This window comes from Vanessa cardui, chromosome 24, assembly GCF_905220365.1.
Source record: "Vanessa cardui chromosome 24, ilVanCard2.1, whole genome shotgun sequence".
Taxonomy (NCBI): Eukaryota; Metazoa; Arthropoda; class Insecta; order Lepidoptera; family Nymphalidae; genus Vanessa; species Vanessa cardui.
Genome location: NC_061146.1, coordinates 3832340 through 3855201, shown reverse-complemented (window position 1 = coordinate 3855201; position 22862 = coordinate 3832340). Strand labels below are relative to the sequence as shown.

The following is a 22862-nucleotide window of genomic DNA, read 5'->3' as shown; positions in this document are numbered from 1 at the left end:
GTATAATAATATTATATTTAAGTACCAGGAAAAGTTTCAGCTAATGTACGATGTAACGATCATTCTACTCGTGGAATAATTTTAAACTTCTTTATCCTCACAAGAAAACTTTCGGCTCTAAGTGTTTTCTGATCTAGATCTAGATTTTGCAAGATTAATGATGGTAAGCTTAAATGGATTGTCTAGACCAGTAGACGAAAATCTAATCAAGTACTTGTATATTCAATTGAGGTTAGGTTTTATTTAGGTCAGTTTTCCCTTAGAATGGTAGTTTGAGTACGTTCATAGTATTTATTATATAATATGTACAATACACAATACCTTCGACCAAATACAATGTTGAGACGGACCGTTGGTCCTTCTCAGGTCTGAGGTATTTCTTTTCGCACCAATTATTTTTCGTAAGAATCAAAAATAAAGTATTTTGAAATATTTTTTTTAAATATTTAATAGCTATTAACATTATCTAGTAAGTTTATCAAAACATATTATAAAACAAAGTCACCCGTCCGGGTCTATCTGTCTGAATGTTCGCGTTAAACTCCAAAACTACTGAACGGATTTCCATGCGGTTTTCATTAATAGACAGAGGTATACATAAGGAAGGTTTAAGTATATAATTTATTAAGGTTTTGTGTAAAAAAATTGAAATAGGATGTCAATTGTTAAACATGTAATAAAAAAGTAACAAAAAAATATAAAAAAAGAACTTATTACCCGTGCGAATCCGGAACGGGCCGCTAGTAAAATATATAATGTACTTTACAATGTTAAATTATACATAAATAACGCTAGTAATGTTCGATGAGTTGTAAAACTAGTAACAGTAAATTAATCAATATTGATAGTTTGAAAAATACCTACTTTTCCCCTATTCTTATTCAAAAAAATATTGATACAACTCTACATAAAGAAAAAAAAACAGTTGTCAAGAGAGAAAAAGATGCTTAGCTGTTTTTCCCTATTTATTTACCCGTCCTGTCTTTTCAAAGCTAGAGTGACTACATAAATCGTTTACATTGACAAAAATACATTTCTATTTAAAAGCAAATACAGATATAACGTTATTAGTTGCTTTCATATGAATGTATGTTTTATATTAAAAGCAGCTCACCATATAATACTTCCGTATTAGTCGCGCTCGTAATTTTATTGAGTAATGTTGTATTGTTAAAACCATAAGCCGTTTGTTAGTGGAAAAGCTCACTGTAAGCCTGTATAGGTACTGGTACCAGACATTTAACATATTAGTTTGTTTGTATGCAAAATATTATTGAGTATAATATCATTACATTGTATTGCTTTGGGTACTAGGGAAACAGACACAGGCGGAACCTAGATCAAATTTATATCAACAACTACGATCGGTGTAAAGCTTTCGGTGATTTTATTATTGATCATTCATTTTAATCGGTATATTTCAATAGTAATTGGAGCTGCAATGGCTCAGCGGTTAGAGCCATGAATCTTCCCCGATGATTGCGGTTACAAGTCAGGTTAATCAACATTGAGTTTTCCAGGGCTTAATAAGTGTTTATAATTTATCTCAAGCTAGGCGGTAAAAAATAATATCACGAAGCACGCATTAGACCGGCGTTGAAGACTGAACTCTCAACCTTCCCCGTTCTGAATTGAGACATTTACAGGCCATTTCTTGTTTTTTATTCTAGAACGTTTCAGAAAGTTATATATTAATTTGTATCGAGCTTTGTAGAATAACGATAAACTTTTTTCTTTATGAAATTCACAAAATCAATAACTTGGGTTGTATTACATTCTGTGCAAGTTAATATAGTAATTTGAAAACAGCTCCTATAGCTTCGGCTTCTAAATGATCGAATGCACTTGTGGTCCAGTGAAGCGACATCGTGTGCGATCTCATCGTTAAATCATCCTGCTTGGTCGAACAAGTGTGGTCGCGATCTTATAGTGACGTATCATACGTTACCGATCTTCGCTTCGCTGGGAATTTGTGTGAAAACCGTTGGAGTAATTGAGAATTGGATTGATATTAACTGTTGCTAGGAATAATTCATTATTATTAGTTATGTAATATTACTTCTATTAAAAGTATTAAGAAAATTGGCGTTATTAATCCGAGATTGTGAGTCTTTCGAATCTTTACGGTAGTTTTCTGAAAAAGCTATGTTCTTATTGTCTTTTGTATACCTCAGTTCAGGTAACTTAACAGAGCAGTATAGAGATTTCTTTGAAAACCTACCTTACCTTAGCTATTATGTGTGACAACGGCTGGAGAAACAAACACATAAATTACGAACGGTTAAACTTACGTAAATATTCACCTATTATTATTATGCTGTCTTATTACGAACGTCTTAGAGTCTAAGTTCAGGCTATCAAAATAGTTTGAAGCATTATTCATTAAAAAAGAAAAGTTAAAATGCACGAATCTAAATCAAAGATTGCAGTTAACCTGGGCGAGCAACGCTGAATTTTCATATACAAAATTTGTGTTTGTGATTCATCTCGTGCTCGGTTAACATCGAAAACCAGCCAAGCTCTTTGAATTTAATAAAATGCCCGTACTAGTTTAAAATGAAAAATGCTTTAATAAAAAGTGCAAAATAAATCTATTGTTACATAAGAGCTCTGACCTATATATTATGTTTAGTCTGTATTTATATACAAGAATTTGTTTGTTCTTTTGAAATTTGTACAGTAGAAAAAAAAGTATAAAAATTAAACAAAAATATCTTTTGGATTAAATTTCGAGTTCCTTCATACAAAATGTTTTATTGAAACGCTACTCTTTATATTGTAAGTCTATTTAATACTAGCCTCTGTTACTGAAATATTCAGAATTTCATTCATTTGAATTTCGACTCTAGTTGTATCGAAATAAGTTACATTTTCCCGGATTCCGTTTATCAAGCAATATGGCCATTATTCACAGCTATTCGGAAAACTCGGGGGTAAATCGGTATCAATGAGGACGAGAGTACACGGCTAAAGAGGGTAGAGATGGAGTACCTCTTGTGGCGATATTGGAAGCTCATTTGGAAATTCTGATTTACGCATGCGTGTATTTCATTAAAGGTTTTTTTAAAAGAAATATTGGTATTCATTAGTTAGGGATTATTTTTTCAGTAATATTTTTTTTTAATATTGCCTTGGAACTGAAATGGTTCAGAGGGTAGAAAATATATATCTTAATAAAAGAAAGTAAGTTCAGATCCAGATAAAATTACTGATTTATCACGTTATTAATTTGTTTTTATATTTCTATGCAAAGCCGTTGAAGGTTTTAAGTGTAGTATTTCTTAATTTAAAAATGTTAATTGAGCTAATCTTAGATGCCAGTCATGTTTAGTTTTTCGAATTGGATTTAAATATAAACTCAATCTCTTTGAAACTCATTCATAGTCGTTAAAAAGAAGCAAAACTAACAGTGAATGCCTCATTGTCGTGCTATGGCTCTGCTTTTTCAGGAGTAACCTCGACGCTGCCTCGTCGCATAAAAAGATAAGTTAAGAAAAATTCACGTGAATTAAGCACATGGAAATTAAGTAAAAGAGATTTTTTAATTAATTAGAACAAAAACCGAAATATTGTAAACTGAATCAATATAAATCTATCAATAATTTTGTTTTGTATAAAATTTGTACCTTCATACAGCCAATCCGGTACTCCATTAAAGATCCTCCCAGGTATGCCCGTGTCTGTGACTCTATACCCGGTAGAAGACCTCGGTGCTGGACGGTAGAAGATGTCGTAGTCTTTTACAGTGATGAGGCCATGACCCTTAGGGGTCCACATGGCAAGGAGAAGGAGCGGACCTTCGCTGATAACTCCTCCTCCGATGTCATCCGGTAACGGCGTTAGGGGGTAGGATTCCCTAAAGGATAAAAAACAAAATATTTAAATAACTTCGAATCAATTTATCACATAAATATTATATGTAATTACATGAAAATAAGTTAAGATTACAGGCTGCCCAAATAGGCATAATATATATAAAATGTTTGCCTTATTTTTCGGTCATAGAACCTAGCTCTGTAAGAAATGTTGACCATTATTTACACCCACCCAAATAAGATGCTTCGTTCCTTGTGTAATTACATTATGACTCACCATTGAAACCAGAACATGGCAATACAAACACATTTGTCAGGAAAAATGTGGTATCCGTACATGTAGGTTACCTTACGAATGAAAACTAAACATTAGATAAATATAATGCAATAATCACACAAAATCTCAATACCGTGTTATAGACAGCTTTAATGAAGTAATTGGGATTTATGTTTAAAAGAGATTAAAGTTATACAATTTTTGTTTTTATTCTGTCTGTGTTAAAAGTTTTCAATATTCCGACCTAATCAATATTTAAAAAACTATTTATTTTCCATCAACGTATCTAAACTGTATGTAAATGTAGTCTGGGGCTAACTGGTTTTGTTACGGTTTGTTTAACGAACGTGCTGAAATATGAATATACAACCACATTAGTTTTTATGGTAGCCTGGTACCTGAGATTACAAAGGCACTTGATGAGAATTTTTTAGGTACAAAAAAAATATTTTTACAACACATACTTATAAAAAAAAATGATGAAGTAAATAAATGACCTAAAGATATTATAACATTTGACATACAAATTAATTCGTTTTAATAATAATATCATATTCGTAAATAGTGGGTGCAACTTCGAAGCGCAGTTAATATTGTATATCAATTTTATATCTCACTTTCAATTTAGGTTCATGTGTATTCTCTATAAAATAAAAAGAATTGAATGCTAACTCCACGCCAATTAAATTTATATATAATCTTAACATAACAATTGCATTTTTTTTTGTTTCTTTATTTTTTGTTTTTTTTTTGTCTGTTTATTTTATTTAGAGGGTTTATTCTATAAAGTAGAATATGCCACCCCGATAGTAGCTATTAGAAAAATTACATTCTACGTTTACACCCTTTTTGAACCATATTGTATAGCATCTTAGCCTCAGCTGAATTTGGTGAGGCCAAGATATTGTTACAAGATGCAAAATCAAAACAATATGGTAAAGCAGCTTCAATTTGCTTCCTCTCTGCTTCGTTCCGTACGCATTCCAACGATATGTGATATACATCTTCTATAGTTCCGCACTCGCTACAGTTAGGAGATGGAACCTTCTTCATGAGGAAAGCAAAACTATTCAGAGGGATGTGTCCGGATCGAAGCCTTAATGAAGTTATTACGTCACTCCTGCTCATAAACAATTGCATTTTATGCCGTCCATGTGATGATGGACTGATGAGTAAGACATTCCGAAACATACATGCCACCTTACGGTTCCTTTCAACTCTGAACATATATAAACGCAAATAAGGCTTACCTGGATACTAAGGGATACTAAGCCAAGACCTTAAGAACCACGTATCCACACATATCTTATACAAGCGGCCTTATTGGAATTATATCGCCGAACAATATTGCTTTTGAGTATTGTCCAGTATGCAGAGCGAATATTCGAGTTTAATTACTGATTAATGACACAATGATATGGATTATATCTTGACCACATTGCTACGAGGATGTATATACGTTGGAATTGGCATGTGCACACTTGACTGTTTGCCTACAGATGGCCCGATGCTAATATAAAGTGGTTTCAGTGCGAATTGTTCAGTTTAAATAGCATTCATAATACCTTATGGCATAAATTACAAATTATATTCCACTCGGTGGTAGTAGGGCTTTTGTGAGCCTTATACCACGACCACATTGTGTATGACTGATGAGTGAGTGATACCTACCATCTGGGTAGGCGTACTCTGCCGCCAAAAAGCAATACTTAGTATTGTTGTTTACTTGTTGGTAGCATATATGAGCCAGGCACATGGGAAATAACATCTAGGCTCCCAAGATTGGCGGCACATTGATGTGACGTAAGAATTGGTTACTATTTATTGCAGTATCATCAAGTGGCCCATATTTCTAGTCTATTCAATTCTAAAACGAAAGTAATACAAATATCCTTTAACTATTACTGATTCAATTTAAAATTCAAACATTCCTTATATATACATTTGCACCAATGTTGGTAGTCAAACAGATCGGCACGAGCCAACTAGAAAAATAAAGCGTTGTATTCAATTCGATAATAAAATTCCGCAGACATTTTTAACTTTGCCGTTTCGTAATTCAAATCGTTTGTAAAAAATACAGTGGTAAAAAAAAGTATATTATTCGATACAAGATTTTATAGATGATAAAAATTGCGTGGAGTTAATACCTGTGGACTTCCAAGCAGGATATATTAATTTAAATAATTGTATTAACTAACATGACTCTGTATTTTTTAAATGTTGAAAAAGAGTAACTACTGAGTTTCTTGCGTGTTCTTCACAGTATAATCTACTTTCCGAACCGGTGGTAGCTTCACTTAATTGTAAAATGACGATTCAAAAGTGCTTTATTCTGATTTTGATTTGATTTTGCTACTGTTCATTTTGATTTTGATCAATTACACATTATTAATTAAATTAAGTAAATATTATCATCTCTATTTAACACATGTGAATTGAAAGACTTGTTACTAAAAATACACGTCTAAAGCTGTGGTTCGCAGGTTAACAAATTTCTAAACGAGATCGCTATCAGATTATAGCCTGTTCCAAACGGAATGTATACTAAATATTACAAAGTACGATTGCCCTGAATTAATTAATTTATATACATTGTCACATAATGAAAGGATTATTTCGATACCCAAACACCTAAATCTGTTTAGGCATTTATAACCTATAAGCTTAACCCTGGTAATAAATAAATATAAATAAATAAATAAATATTGGACAGAATCACATACATTATTCTGATCCCAATGTAAGTAGCTAAAGTACTTTGTGTTATGGAAAATCAGACGTAACGACGGTACCACAAACACCCAGACCCAAGACAAGATAGAAAATAAATGTTTTTTTTTCTACATCGGCTCGGCCAGGAATCGAACCTCGATATCGGAGTGGCGTATCCATGAAAACCTTTTTGGGGCAGTCTAAAAACCTTAGACTAGCCATTTCCTAATGGCTTTATAAGCAATAAGCACTGAAATAGTTCTTGATTTATTGAACTACATAATTATATTGAATTTTACTATAATTCCAAAATTCTGATAACAACTTCGCCGACGGTGCCACTGAATATTCAAGATCTCGACCGCTGATCGTATCAATTCAATGTCAAAGTTGTCTATTCATCTTTACTACTCCTATGATTGGTTTCGGTTGACTATTAGAAGCTACTGTAATGTTTCTGCTAGAGCAGCATACCTATATACTGTATCTATTCGTTCGTCTAGAAATTGAGTTTTCTATTGTTTTCAATTGTTTTAAGTAAGACACCAACCTGCTATTATCCTACTGCTGGCTTAAGTTACTTTTGAGAAGAAGATTAGAAGCATATCCCATTACGCTACTCCAATGCGGACTGGTGACACATTTGGCAGTTTTTCAGCCGACAGATGCAACTTTCCTCGCGTTATTTTTTTTCAACGCAAAGCATAATTAAGAGTTGAAGAGTTACAAGTCAATTCATCTATATTTTATGCACGTGTATATTAATGAACTCGTAAAGGATGGACCGATATTGATGTCATTTTTCTGCGTGTATAGTGTGGTCGTTGGATGGCTTGAATTGGATCCAGTTGGTGCAATAGGAATGACAGTAAAACTCTTATTTTCCTGCAAGAAGCTGAGACTTGCAGCTAGTATATATACATACATACATACTTATATATTATTGAACTTTTGGACTCTCTAATCGTGTACATTTGATCTATCTTTCCTTCATTTGGATCTGTTTGCTTATTCGACTTTATACTTTCAAAGGACGAAAAAGTTTGTAATTGAATTCAAACAGTTCATACTCGTTATCCAAAGTTCACGATATGGTCGTACTAACGATTCAGAAACGTGGCGCGAATGCAGCTCATTTCGACTGCACTGCGTAGTGTTTACATTCATAAATCTTTAATCGAGGCAACTGGGAAATAGCTAGCGTATTTGAAAGCGAATAAATAGGCGCCCTAATTTTGTACCTTTCATTTAAAATTGCAAGCACGGAGTTCAAGTTGATTTTACGTCATTTTTCATTGCAAAGGATAAGACGTACATTTTTTTTATTACTCTAAATTTTAGCTTTAAGACGTATGATACTCGATCTACGCGTACGGTGAAAAAAATGTATTTAATATTATATTAATATTCATTTTATGTGACTGAATGATTTTGCATTCGACCTTCGACGGTTTACCAAACATGATAATTTATAACTTTGTGGTTATATTCATTTAATGGTTTAGTTATGTATCACGCAGAAGGGCCTGCACAACGCAAATTCTTCTAATTACTGTAGTTTTACATTAAATGTATATAAGCTGTATAAAAAAAAAGTAGTTGCCATCCGACATTTTAAATTTGTTTAATATTGCGACGACGCCATTTTGAAATCAAAGAGCGGGAAGCATCAGTTACCATTATTAATATGATTTTTATTGTTTATTTAATGTTCATAACGCTTTAACACATATTGATTATATTGTAACATTATACTCATAGATGAGTTATAATTATAATTCATTAAATTTCATAATCATTGATTGTAAACAATAACTATTTTAGATACGATTGACCAAATGAAATATGAGTTATTTATGAGTTCTATTATTTGCATTAATAAGCAACGACTGATTTTAGACGAGATAGACTAGAAGTTAAATCGCGAATCTTTAATACGCTAGTCATCAAATCCTGGCTAATAGCACTGAACTATCTTGTTTGTATAATATATGTATATCATTCGTATTAAAATCTTGTGCCCGTGCCGAAAATAACATCGTGAGAAAATCTGCATGTGTCGGATTAAAATCCTTCACAATCTTCAGGTGGAACCTTTTTTTTATGCCAGTAAACTAAAAACATAATAAAAGCAGAAAAAAATTATTACAATATCTAATGTAATAATAATAAGAAAAAATACTATGAAATTTAAAAATTAAAGATCTAGATCTTTTTTTCTAACACCAATTTCCTCCAGTTAGCAACTGATTCTGTATGGATAAACTTTTTTTTATCGGAGCGGCAACAGATTATTTATTTCTCAATTGTTTTCACGTTTCATGGAAAGGAACACTGGAGATTAAAAGGTACGATATTAACTCTACTTTATACATGAATAATACGTAGATATTATTTTAGAAATACCATCAAGTATCTAATTGATCCTTCGTACTAATAGAAAATCAAAATATCTTTTCACGAGTGGGTATCTTAGCTTCTTGGAAAACATTTTTTTTTTATTTAAATTAATTTATTGCACAACACATGGAAGTATATAGGAAATACATAATAATTAGATATTATCTTATCGCTTATAGCGATATCTCTCAGACAACCTTTGGTGACAGGAGCTTAGAACGAAAACAGGTAAGTGAAGAAAAAGATAAAGATTTATAATATAATCATATTTATACTAGGGTATAATAATAAACGACACATAAATACATTCCACATATAAATATAATACACATATATCAAAATATATACACACAATTACAAAAAACATATGTACAAATGAATGAAATAATGTACTATTTGTTAATCAAATAGCTGCATCTATGTAACAATGTAAATTATTTCGACTGTAATACGATTCTCTGGTTCGCTTGTTCCATAAATCTTGAAACGCTTGCATGCTTGTTCATTTTGTACTTCTACAGTACTTCTAAGAAACCGTTTGGTATCTAACGCGATGAAAACCGACTTATGTTCAAGAGTGCTTTCTCAAAGTGATATAATTATGTTAGTCAATGTCAAATATAATTTTCTAAGATTTATTGTTTATATTCTATATTTCGAGTTTTTTCTTTTTTTTTATATAATTTCCGGGTAGGCATACAACTCTACTCTACCTGATGATAAGTGGAAATGGAGTATATAGGTTCTTTGTGATTTTGTATTTCTTTCAATATTTATTTGCTAGTTTAAAATAATATATATAATAACTTTTAAAATAATACGACACTTTCGTATCGTTTTATTCTAACTTTACATTACATAATTAGTAATCTTGGAAATAATATAATTGCAAACTTACGTTATACACATTCCATTTATATACACACACATATATACACACAGACACATACGTACTTACTACCGAGTAAAGTATAATAAGTTTTTCTTCAATATAAGCGAACATAAGATGTGGTGGAAAGTTAGCAGTTAAGGGGAATGATAAATAATATATGCGGTGACTGCAACGAATTTCGATGAGTAACTTATGACATTTTAATAATTAAGACAATGATGTATTTAAGGATAAATTATATTATACAAGAACCTTTGATTTTATAGTTTTATAAAGAAGCACACATACGTAAGAATATATAATTAAAAAGGTAAAAGAGGATTTAAGAAATGATTACATTGAAAGACTTCTTGCATTGAAAAATATAGTCCTTTTTTCAAAAAGGGACACGGAAAACATAAATCAAAGGAAAAAATATGAACCGACAGCGACGCAGGAAGTGGAAAATTTCTTATTTCATACAAATTTCCGTGGGAATTGCCTTATTCATCGCTTAATTTTATTATTCTATAAGTTTGTATGGTAGAATTTATTACAGCTGTGTGAAATTAAAAATCGAAATTGTGGCGAAATTCCTTTGTTGGTGTGTGTAAACTTTATAAGTGTGTGTAACTGTTGTAATTTTTGTCATTGTGATGAGGTTAATTGAATGGAGATCTTAGTGTGTGTGGTGTTCCAGTAAGGTTTATTACATTGCTAAGCAACTTACAACATATGCAAATTGCCTGCGCTTCTGTGTGTATACATTTATATTTCTATTAAAAGTTTATTAGTGTGTTTCAGATGACTGTTGATGATAATTGTATTTCTTCGTAATTATACACAATTGCAAGAGTGTAATTTCATTTGTCTGTGTGAGTTTTCTTTTCTTATATTTTATGTTATATGTGTCATAAGTAATGTGATTTAGTGTGATATAAAATTACTTTTTAAACTAAAAGAGTTTCGGAAAAAAACATAAATTTCAACGAAAAACTAAGTCGGGCACACGACGTGCCAAGTTTTGATTAAGTTGCGATGTTGGTGCATGTCCGCACAATGTGCAGTTTGACTCGCTTGCGGGACGAATGTTTTAACTTTGTCGCTTTCATTTATAAAATTCAACATTTTAATAATAAACAGTTTCGGCAAGAATATCGCATTTTATATTATCGAGTACATTCAACTACAAAATATATATATCTACACATGTAGCTGAGATGGCCCAGTGGTTAGAACGTATGCATCTTAACCGATGATTGCGGGTTCAAACCCAGGAAAGCACCACTATATGTTTGTGTATCTCTTTCACGAAGAAAAACATCGTGAAGAAACCTGCATGTGACAAATTTCATAGAAATTCTGCCACATGTGCATTCCACCAACCCGCAATGGAACAGCGTGGTGGATGGAATATGTTCCAATCCCTCTCCTTAATGGAAGAGGAGGCCTTAACTCAGCAGTGGGAAATGTACAGGCTGTTAATTACTTTACTTTATATGTATCTATAGTGAACGATCAAGTCAGCAAATTTTGTTATAAATATGTATCTATATTAATATTATAAATGTGAAAGTAACCCTGTCTATCTGTCTGTCACTTTTTTAGGACCAAACTGCTCAACCGAATTTGATGGAATTTGATATGAAGCAAACTTGAACTTCAAGAATGGATATTTTTTGCCTGACAACCAAGACGGTAAAAAGAGATCGAAGCCGCGGGCGACTACTAGTTATAATATATTAATTTTTGAAGAATTAATTGAAAGATAACAACAGCGTGTTTTATTATAAATATAATATACGTTAGGTTACTATATTATAATAATAAATATGAGACAACATCACATACATTACTCCGATCCCAATGCAAGTAACTAAAGCACTTGTGTTATGGAAATCAGACGTAACGACGGTACCACAAACAAACCCAAGACAACATAGAAAACTAATGATAATCTACATCGGCCGGTAATCGAACCCGGGACCTCAGAGTGGCGTACCCATGTAAACCGGCGTACAAGCCACTCGACCACGGAGGTCGTCAAATTAAGCAATACCTTTAATCTTATGAGTAGATTTGACTCGATTTAATGGTTCAATATGAGAATACATATAATATCCGACAAATAGATGATTCGTATACACGTATTTCGTTCTCTTACACGAATTATATTTAAGAAAAAAAAATTATATTTGCATTCGTTTCTTCGAAAATAAATGCATTAATTCATTAATATTTAAAATATGCAAAAGCTTTCTCGCATTTCGTGAAAAAGAGACTGAGAATTTAATAAGTGTCATTTTTAATAAAGTAAAAATGTTAAGTAAAAATGAAAATACTTTTATTTTCACTCCGCAATACTTTATTGCGTCACGAGTCTCTGCAGGCGACGTGCAGCCGTGTCCCATTTAAGATTTTAGGCCGCTTGTTAACGTATGCCATAAAAAATTATGGTAGATTGTTCTTGATTACGTTTCATGCACAAGTTACCTACCATTTTCTCGTTGGTGAAAAGCTTGAGAGTAATTAAAATGGTCGCTTTAAAAATACAAACATATTTCTGTTACGTCTTATTAAGGTGTATTTTTTTTTTCAAGTATGGAACACAGATTTTCTTCCAGTTTATTTTAGTCTAATTCCGCACCGATCTACGAAAGTTGTGTGGTGCAAAAAACTAATTTTTAGGACATTTAGAAACTGGTTCTTGATATGAAGAAACATACGCTAATATATAATAAATAAAAATTAATAATATGACATAAAATATGGTTTAATAGTTTGTATGATGATTGTGAATCTATATTAATATAATAAATGTGACAAACGCATGACAACCAACACCCTAGAAATCAAGAGAAGCCGCGTCCGCAAAGTAGTAATTTTATATACGGTATTTCGTGGTTACGTAACTCCTCACATTTAACTGTGTCATAACGCGAGCCTGTTAATGTCAAGCTGTGTTGTTTCTGTATATATATTTCCTTATTACAATGTGTAATATTAATCTAATGTCGTTTAACGACAACTTTTTTCTACTGCTTGTAACTTTTCAGCCACACTAATAAATCAGCACATAAAACTTCTACCAGAAATGCCGCTCTCCGCCCGCTAGGATAATATATTAGTATATACAGCTACGGTACTATTTACTACATTTATATTAATAATTATTATTTATAAAATAGATTGCCTTTGTTAGGTACGTTTTGTTATATCAAATAAATCAGAAAACATTATTAAAACGTAATCAAATATGTCGTCCTATATTACATTGTTATGTTGTTGATATAAAAATGTAATAACTACAATTTCAAAGGAATATACATATATTATGAGTGTTGGGTGATACTGGGAACATTTCCTATTCCGTTATATGTCGAGCAAGTTCGTTTAATATTATAAAAAACTGTTAATTCATAGAATGTTGAACCTTTTTATAATAATCAATTGTGCCATTAAAAATATATGAATTCGCTCGTGTTTCCGCCATTTTCTTTTCAAGTTTGTTTTGATTATCTCGATTTTTGACGATGATGAATCTAGTGGCTACGTGTTGAATAAAATGTAGATGCTAAACCCGACTATTACCTAAATAAAAATAAACATTTAACGCAAAATACACAAACCAATGTTAACAACGAAACGAAAATACTAGATATATTTTTTTATTTATTTCGAATAAAATAACACGTGATTTCAATTCAATTAATTTCGTACGATAAAATCTTCAGAGATTTATACGGGGTTCGTAATCTCTTAATGAATAAAGGTAATTAGGTTGTCGAAACTCCTAATTAATACTGAGCTTCTAAAACCCGGTTAAATTGCTTTCCATATTTAAATACTTTTATTTTGTAATAGTTTCTTCCTAAGTTTTTGTTATTTATCTAAAGTTTTGTTTAGTGTACGACTATATATTTTCTTCAAATTCAAATTACTTTATACATTTTTTCATATTTATTGTCATCGTCAGAATATTGTCATAAAAAATAATCAAAGGCAGCGGTTTAGACCATGCATGTGTTCAATAAAATTTAAATGAAGAAATGTACAAGTAATTAGTCTTGTCATTTTCTTCAATTTAATGTATAGAATTTAACTTGAACTGCTATATTTGAAAAGTAATAATTCTTTTAAATGAAATGCTAATTAAAAGTTTGAGATAAATTGTTTTGGATTCCAAAATTGAATTTGGTTGGTATTTAGTATTTCTAAGAATATTCTGCCAGTCGTATAACTTGTACGACTTCATAAGATGAAAGTTAAATGAAATAAAATAAAATAGTCTTTTACATATTTTGTATTATATAAAATTAATCATCATGATGAAAATTCTGAGAGAATCAGTGATAAAGATTCTAAAATAAAAAATAGAAATATCTGACCCCATAATGTCAATATATTCTTTTTGTGCCAAAGTATTGGTGTCTTCACTAAAATTCTGCAGACATTGTTAACTTTGCTTCTTAACAAATTAAAATTTTATATTATTTATACACGACATAAAAGGTGAAACCCCTTATTCGTTAATTTTAACAAAACATTACGTTTCATTGCAATTACAATTTAATAAGTAAATTATTTCTAAGACTGTGACTGTAAAGGCCGGGTCTTCTCAGTAGACTCTACATATGTAACTATTCAAGTAATTCCAATAACAAATGAATCTTATAACATGAATATGATTTTAATTCAAATCGTAACGTGAAAGACAATAGGTGAATAGGACCTTAAGGGTGCGAACTAACCATAAATATCAACTTATCCGGTGAGCTAATGGCAAATTATTATATATGAGACAGTATCATAATACAGATGTGTGTAACTAAAGTAAATGGATACTCAAGCGAGACACTAAGGGTGTATAAATTATTATTATTTTGAGTTTACCTTCTTCCTTAATACCTAATAACAGTATTATCTATGCTATATAGTTAACGGTATAGGCAAACTACCGCCACATAGTAATACTTGCATTACAGCAGTGTTGTATAGACAGATAGATATAAAAAAATAATATACCTTATTTACATACAAAGGTTAGGATATGTTCATATCATCTTTACATAGTATAAAACAAAGTCGCTTTTTCGGTCCCTATGTCCCTTTGTACGCTTAAATCTTTAAAACTATGCAACGGATTTTGATGCGGTTTTTTTTTAATAAGGATTTGTATATGATACATAGACAATATAGTTAAGTAACACTGATAATTTTAAAAGTTTCTAATGTGATGTCGTAAATAAACAAATTCTGTAGTATATTTAGTATAAGCATTGCACCCGTGAGAAGCCGGGTCGGGTCGCTAGTTATTGTAATGAGACTTTTTTTTTAATTTATTTATATGAAATGTTGTTAGCTTCATCTAAACCTCTATATTATACTAGTTGTCGCCTACGGCTTCGCTCTCATTTCAGTGGTTGGTTGTCATGGGATAGACAAATACTATGTCCTTTCTTGGAGATCAAGTTTGCTGCATACCAAATTTCATCAAAGTCGGTTAGTTTGAAAGAGCGACAGAGAGAGTTACTTTCACATTTATAATATTAGTATAGAAGTATAGATTACTTATATCACCATCAACATATGTGTATGTATATGTTGTATGGTATACATTAAACTAAATCAGTACTGTTCATCATGTCTGGTTTTTACCACACAAACATTTTCACAACACGTTGCCAAATTTCGTTTCCATTTTTTTTTATGGTATAAGTTGGCGGACGAGCATATGGACCACCTATGGTATGTGGTCACTATCACCCATAGACAAGGACGCTGTAAGAAATATTAACTAATCCTTTCATTGTCAATGTGCCACTAACCTTGGGAACTCAGATGTTATGTCCCTTGTGCCTGTAGTTACACTGGCTCACTCAACCTTCAAACCGGAACACAACAATACTAAATATTGTTATTTGGCGGTAGAATAACTGATGAGTGTGTGGTACCTACCCAGACGGGCTTGCACAAAGCCCTACCACCATTTATAGTTACGTTGCTCTATGTTAAAAATATTCGAAGGGATAATTATAACGGTTCAGATGAATTCTATTTTTAACGGACCCTTTCAGACCTACACTAAATAGAAAGGCCGCGGGTAAGGTTCAGCGAAATTATAAATTATTCATAATTAAACTTAATCCTTAGCAAAGGATTATGGTCTGTGGGGATGTCTGTGTGGTCTATATTCCCAGTAATAGCATTGGGTTTATTTTCACGACGAGATTTAAAAATTGTAATATGTTTCTTTATATTCAGAGACGTAATGGTCGAATGGATGTAACATAGGACACCTCTCAATTATAACCAACTAGCGCCGCTCCGGCTTCGCACGGGTGCAATTGTAATACTAAATATTTTTTTTTTTTTTTTTTTTTTATTTTTATTTATTTATTTATTCAAAACACATTACAATTGTATAGACATTGACATCTGATTGCAATGCATAAAGGTACAAGGTATATGCAAATAGAATCTACTGTCCCTGAGCTAGGTATAAACCTGTATTTCAGGCGACAGTACTCTCCTGTTACAAAGGATTCATTTTACCAAGTTGACAAAAGTGAAATAGCGAAAAAAAAGTCTACACAATATAATATATGCCAAACGTATCGTTAGCTTTAACTTAGAATATAACTAGTAACTAGTATAGTAAAATAAAATTAGTAGTAGGTATGTGTAAAATTGAGCATGCGTATATTTGAGATGTGTGTATGTGTGTGTGTGTGTGTGTGTGTGTGTGTGTATGTGTGTGTGTGTGTGTGTGTGTGTGTGTGTGTGTGTAGAGGGGGGGAGTGTGCATGTTTGTGGGTGGGTGTATTTGAGTCTACTAGGAACCTAAGACTTCAAGCAGCTTTTCAGTTTCGTCGTAAGATTTTACTAGCAACCATTCTTTTAATACTTTTTTACACTTATTTCTATTAAGATGATATATATTTATAAGTTTGTTAATTTTATTGTATAATCTGGAGCTAATAATATAATAATGCCTTCCTGCAAGTTTACTTCTGTGCTTTTCTATCTGGAATATTATATCTACTCTCCTTTTATCACGATTATCAACATAAGTTAGGGTATTGTGTTTGCGTAAAACAGTTTCATAAATAGCTAGCTGTCGAACGGATAACACCTTGCAATCATTATATAGTTCGTTTGTCGGAAATCTATAGGATCTATTAGTCATCACTTTCAATATTGACCTTTGAGCTCTTTCTAGCTGTAACAAGGATGTTTTATTGCTTCCTCCCCATACTGTAATACAATACATAAGTAAAGATTGAACTATAGCATAATATACCATGAAGATAGTAGATCTTTCCGCGGAAGCTCTGAGATTTTTGAATATATATACTAGTTTTCTTATTTTGGTAGTTAGATTAGTTATGTGTAATTTCCAAGACAAAGTGTTATCAATTTGTAGTCCAAGATATTTTATATTAGAAGCATACTCTACAGTAGGGCAAGAACAGTTGATAGAATTTAGTGAGTCACAGTTGTGTGCTTTTAAAATACATTTATGAGCATCAGGTAGAGAAGAACTAGATGACGAAAAGGTGAGGAATTTACTTTTGTTGATGTTTAAGCTCAATAAATTCGCACACAACCATTCTGATACCAGTTTAAGAGCATGCTCAGCATTGCTGAAAGTATTTTCCCAGGTATCCCCTGTGATAAGCAAAACTGTATCATCAGCATAGGTTATAATTTTGCAGTTAGGAATACAAAGTCGACATAGATTATTTATGTATACGAGAAATAACGTGGGACCAAGAATGCTACCCTGGGGGACACCATAGGTAAGAGGCATTTCATCGCTTCGAAATTCATTTATTTTAATTATCTGAGTACGATTAGACAAATAATCTTTGAAAATATCCAGCGCAAAACCCCGGATTCCCATTTTATCTAGTTTTGAAAGTAGCAGGGGAATAGAAACAGTGTCAAAAGCTTTCGATAAGTCCAAAAATATGCCGATACATTTTAATTTCTGGTCTATTGACCTAGTAACAAATTCCGTTAAGTCAAGTGCAGCGTCTTCGGTACATTTACCTTTTCGAAAGCCATATTGATTCGGTGATAAGAGATTATGTGATTCTAAATAATTAACTAATCTTTTATTAATAATTTTCTCTAATATTTTCGATAGGGCCGAAAGCATTGATATAGGCCTGTAATTGTTGACACTGTTTCTATCGCCTTGCTTATAGATAGGAATAACTAATGCCTTTTTAAAGCAATTAGGAAATACACCTTTAGTAAGACAGAGGTTACAGATTTTAGAGATTACTGGAGCCAATGCAGTACGACTAGATTTTAAAATGGAAATCGGGATCCCATCCCAACCAACTGCACTATTTTTTAAATTTATAATAATGGTTTCTACTTCTTTCGGATCAACCGGTAAAAAAGCAAAAGAGTTCACAGGAGAGGAGGTAAGATGTGTGTCTTTCATCAAGGGAAAATTTGGTTGAGCTTGTATCTGAGTCGCAAGTTTACTTCCTATCTCAACAAAATATTTATTAATATAATTAAGAGAAGTTTTAGGGTTTGACTGGAGTTGTAAAAGTTCTATTGGGGGAGATGGTGATTGAGCTATATTTGTTACTTTTTTAATAACCTGCCAAGTTTGTTTTGTATTCTTTTTAGCTTTTCTAAATTCATTATTTTCGTAATTGAGTTTGAGTCGCTTTAAAAGATTATTGCAAAATTTTTTATATCTATAATACGTTGTTCTTAAAATTTCATTATCAGGTGATTTTTTATACTTTCTGTGAAGCCGGTCTCGATGTCTAATGCATCTAAGAAGCCCTGGAGTGATCCAGGGCTTAATAACTATTTTCCTCCTTGGCGTACGAACAGTTTTAGTATTTGTCTCAATAACGTTACTCAGGGTATCGACTAAAGTGTTTGCTGCAATATTAGGGTCCTGAGAATGTATTAAATCATTAAAATTTATTTCATCTATGCACTTTTTGACGCATGTATAGTCAGTGCAATAGCGATTTTTTGGAATATGCTGTCTAGGAATTTTAAAGTCAAGGCAAACGAGAACTGGAGAATGGTCAGTAACAGATGGATCTAATACAAGAGTCGTACATTTAAGTTGAGCTTTTATTAGTACATGGTCAATACAGCTTTTGTCATGGGTAGGAAGGTAATGAGTTGGCAAGAATCCATGACTGCTAATGAGATCTAAGTATTCATGCGAACGATTGTCTTTACTTAATGGAGCAATATTTATATTTATGTCACCAACAACAACAAGATTTTTATGGTTGTTCGTATTAGAAAATAAGGTAGTAAGACTGTTCATGAAATTGTCGATTCGATTAAAAGAGGGGGACCTATATATAGCTATGAGACAGAATTGATCATTAAAATTACATATTAAAGAACTTGCGTCAGTTAAATTTGGATGAGATATAGTATATTTGAGTTCGTTTCTAACATACAGAATGACCCCGTCACTACGATTAATATGATTTTTCGAAGAGTGAGCCGTATAACCACTTATAGTAGGTATTTGATCAACATTCTTAAGCCAACACTCAGTCAAGACAATGATATCTAGCTGTACGTTAATGCGTTTCAATAGGACTAGAAGTCCATCGTAATTTGAGTTGATGCTGCGTATATTCATTTGAAATATTTTAAAGGAGTTCGTATTTTCAGTAATGTAATTAGTACACATTTCGGCTTCACATAGACAAGCAGTCATGTTTCCTAAATTTTGGAGATCAGAGTTAATATTGTTCCAATCAAAATCCAGGACTATAAATTAAAAATTGCAATTTAACGTAAAGTTAGTTAACAGCTATTAAAACTTGGCACCAGAATAATTTTCTAACTGAGGTTGACAAAAGATTATTATACCTAGTAAAAAGTCCACAATTTATTACATTAATAGAAACAAAATTGTACTTCATATTCAATTCAATCAATCTACTGAAAAGAGTGAAAAAGTGGTGCGTAAAAAATATTGATAAATTCAATAGGCTGCTATAAGTCATAGTTAAGTTGCAAAAATGTTCGTGTGTGTGATATTGTGTGTTAAAATGTGTCGGTATTTGTATAAAACAGTGTAATGTAATATAGTGTATAAGAGTATAAAAGTGTAGATATATTATTTCATTTTTAGAAGAGTATGATTTTCTTGGAATTAAAATAAAAGTTATAAATGACATAAAATTAACATAAACCGTAGCATTAAAACACATGCGTAAATTAGAAGAACAGTAACGATTTACAATATTGTGATAGTTTGAAGTTATCGAAAAAATATTATTTTCTAGTCATACAGCAATTGACTTTAATTTTGAGAGGTCTTCTTCCGAGTCGATGCGATGCTGCGGGGCACCCTCTTGTTTACGTAGGTATATAGATCCGCGGGAAGTCCAACAAAAGGAATACTCGTGTGTTTTTGCAAAATCTCGCGCCAAGAAAAAAAGTCTTTTATTTTTTCTGGTTAATAGCTCCGATATATAGATTGGTCGCGAGGGCCCAGCCATGTTGATGTTCATTGAATTAAATCTCCGACCGTTGTTCACTTTATTATATTTTTTAAAATGCGAAAGGAGATCTTCTTTTATTAACACACTTGTAAATTCTACAACAATCGGTTTATGGGCCTCGGTTTTTGAGTATGAGCGATATATATCCTTGATGTTCGAGGATTGAATATTCAGTGATAGTTTAGAGCTCACGTATACAAATATACAGCAGAATTGGATTATGTACGACACCACATTAGGAACTTCTAAAATGATTAGTATTTCTTTACTATATTGTCTATGTATTTTATACAAAAACCTTCCTCTCCAATTATTCTATCTATTTAAAAAAAACTGCATCAAAATTCGTTGCGTAATTTTAAAGATCTAAGCACACATAGGGACATCCAGCGGTAAGTGACTTTGTTGTATACTATGTAATGATGATGATAGTAGGTTCAATTCGGTGCATCACTGAGAGAAAGTGTTTATATGTGCTTATAATTCATATAGTGGTTAGTGGTTGGTTAGAACGCCTGCATCTTAACCGATGAGTGCGGGTTCAAACCCAGGCAAGCACCGCTGTTTCATGTGCTTAATTTGTCTTTATAATTCATCTCGTGCTCAGCGGTGAAGGAAAACATCGTGAGGAAACCTGCATGTGACAAATTTCATAGAAATTCTGCCACATGTGTATTCCACCAACCCGCATTGGAACAGCGTGGTGGAATATGATCCAAACCTTCTCCTCAAAAGGAGAGGAGGCCTTTAGCCCAGCAGTGGGAATTTACAGGCTGTTGTTGTCATATAGTGGTATTATCGGTTGTGAAGAAAATATTGAAGAAACTTATATTATGTTTGTTGAAATGAAATTTAGTCATACGTGTCCACACACTGATGTTGGAGAAGCGTGGTGCTATAGTTGTTATTTTTTACTATCCTTTTATGTTTTTTGTTTAAAATAAACATATCGGACGAAAATAGGCCGATTTTTTACGTCTCATTATGCCTTGACATGGGTTCCGTTCGATCCCAAAACTACAGGGTCGGTTTTACGATTATCCAACACAAAAATCCGGTCAAATTCACAACACTTGTTATCTGCAAGATGTGTGATAAGGGAATTGACCGCGGGACACGCCATCTCTCTTGTTAGTGAAGAAAAAACTTCTTTAGACTTTAAGCAATTGGGTGATCTCTGTAGGTGCGCATCTAAATATTTATTTGTCAATTGACAACCCATATTCATTAATTATTTTAGGTTACACCTCTCTGAATATAAAATTAAAAGTTCCTAAGTAGAATCCTGGAGGCAGTTCATAAATACATTTTAAAAGTAATACATATTGCATATACCAATTTTAGGCATTACATTCTTAAGGTGAGTAAATACAAGAGAATTTTGGCTACGCTTATTCAATTGTACGATGTCGTAATATCTTCAATACATTATGGTAATTAATAAAACAACAAAAAAAGGATTGGGTCACTTGATGGTAAGTGGTCACCACTGATCACGTATATTAAAGTCTTAAAATGTAACCATTATCAACAATACGATACAATTTAAGTTTTAAATAACTAATTAATTTTAATTTTATAAATGGCAACTCGTAACTAATTATATCGAGAATTATGTTCGAAATTCAAATGTTTTCGATGACGTATATTTTAATTAAGTTTAGGACTTAGAATCGACGGCTTCTACTGCAAAATTCATAATTATTTGGAAAGTTTATCCGTCCGCAGTTCACACGAGCGTGTACTAGGCTTTGTTCTCGTGGAATTTTGGACAACTGTCTCTTATGTCAGTGTCATCTATATCTAATAGCGAAAAGCAGAAGAGTTTGTTTGTAATCCGTTATATCTAGATTCACCTGCTGGAATTAAATAATGTTTTTTTAAATTGATAATCTTTTATGTATGTCACTAGAAATAGAGGAAGTCTATACACTCACACAAACATTTTAAATTGAAATTTCAAACACACACACGCACACACACACGAGGTTCAATTGTCTAGAATCTAGATTACATCTTGTATCATTAACTTAATTCAGTCGGACACTTGATACTCGGATCTCTTAAGAGAGTGCGAGTACTAACGATGTGCTATTAAGTGCTTCATTGATCCCTGTATCGCAGGCTAAGTGTGATTACTTCATCTCAATGGTTAGATCAGTGTCTTTAGAATTAGATCTTCAAAGTGTTTAATTATATAAACAGTTTAAACAACAAAGTTTATCTCTAATCGTTTTAATTACTCTACGTTGACTGGTCTTGATAAT

General features: G+C 32.1%; 1 protein-coding gene across 3 annotated transcripts in view; it reads right to left on the bottom strand.

Annotated features, from left to right (window-relative positions):
- LOC124540118 (inactive dipeptidyl peptidase 10) overlaps positions 1-22862 on the bottom strand; it is a 199087-nt gene that overhangs the window by 39491 nt on the left and 136734 nt on the right. For all 3 annotated transcript variants that reach the window (XM_047117551.1, XM_047117549.1, XM_047117550.1), the window contains one exon: positions 3627-3856. In XM_047117551.1, coding sequence (XP_046973507.1) covers positions 3627-3856 — 230 coding nt within the window. The remainder of the gene's footprint in view (positions 1-3626; positions 3857-22862) is intronic.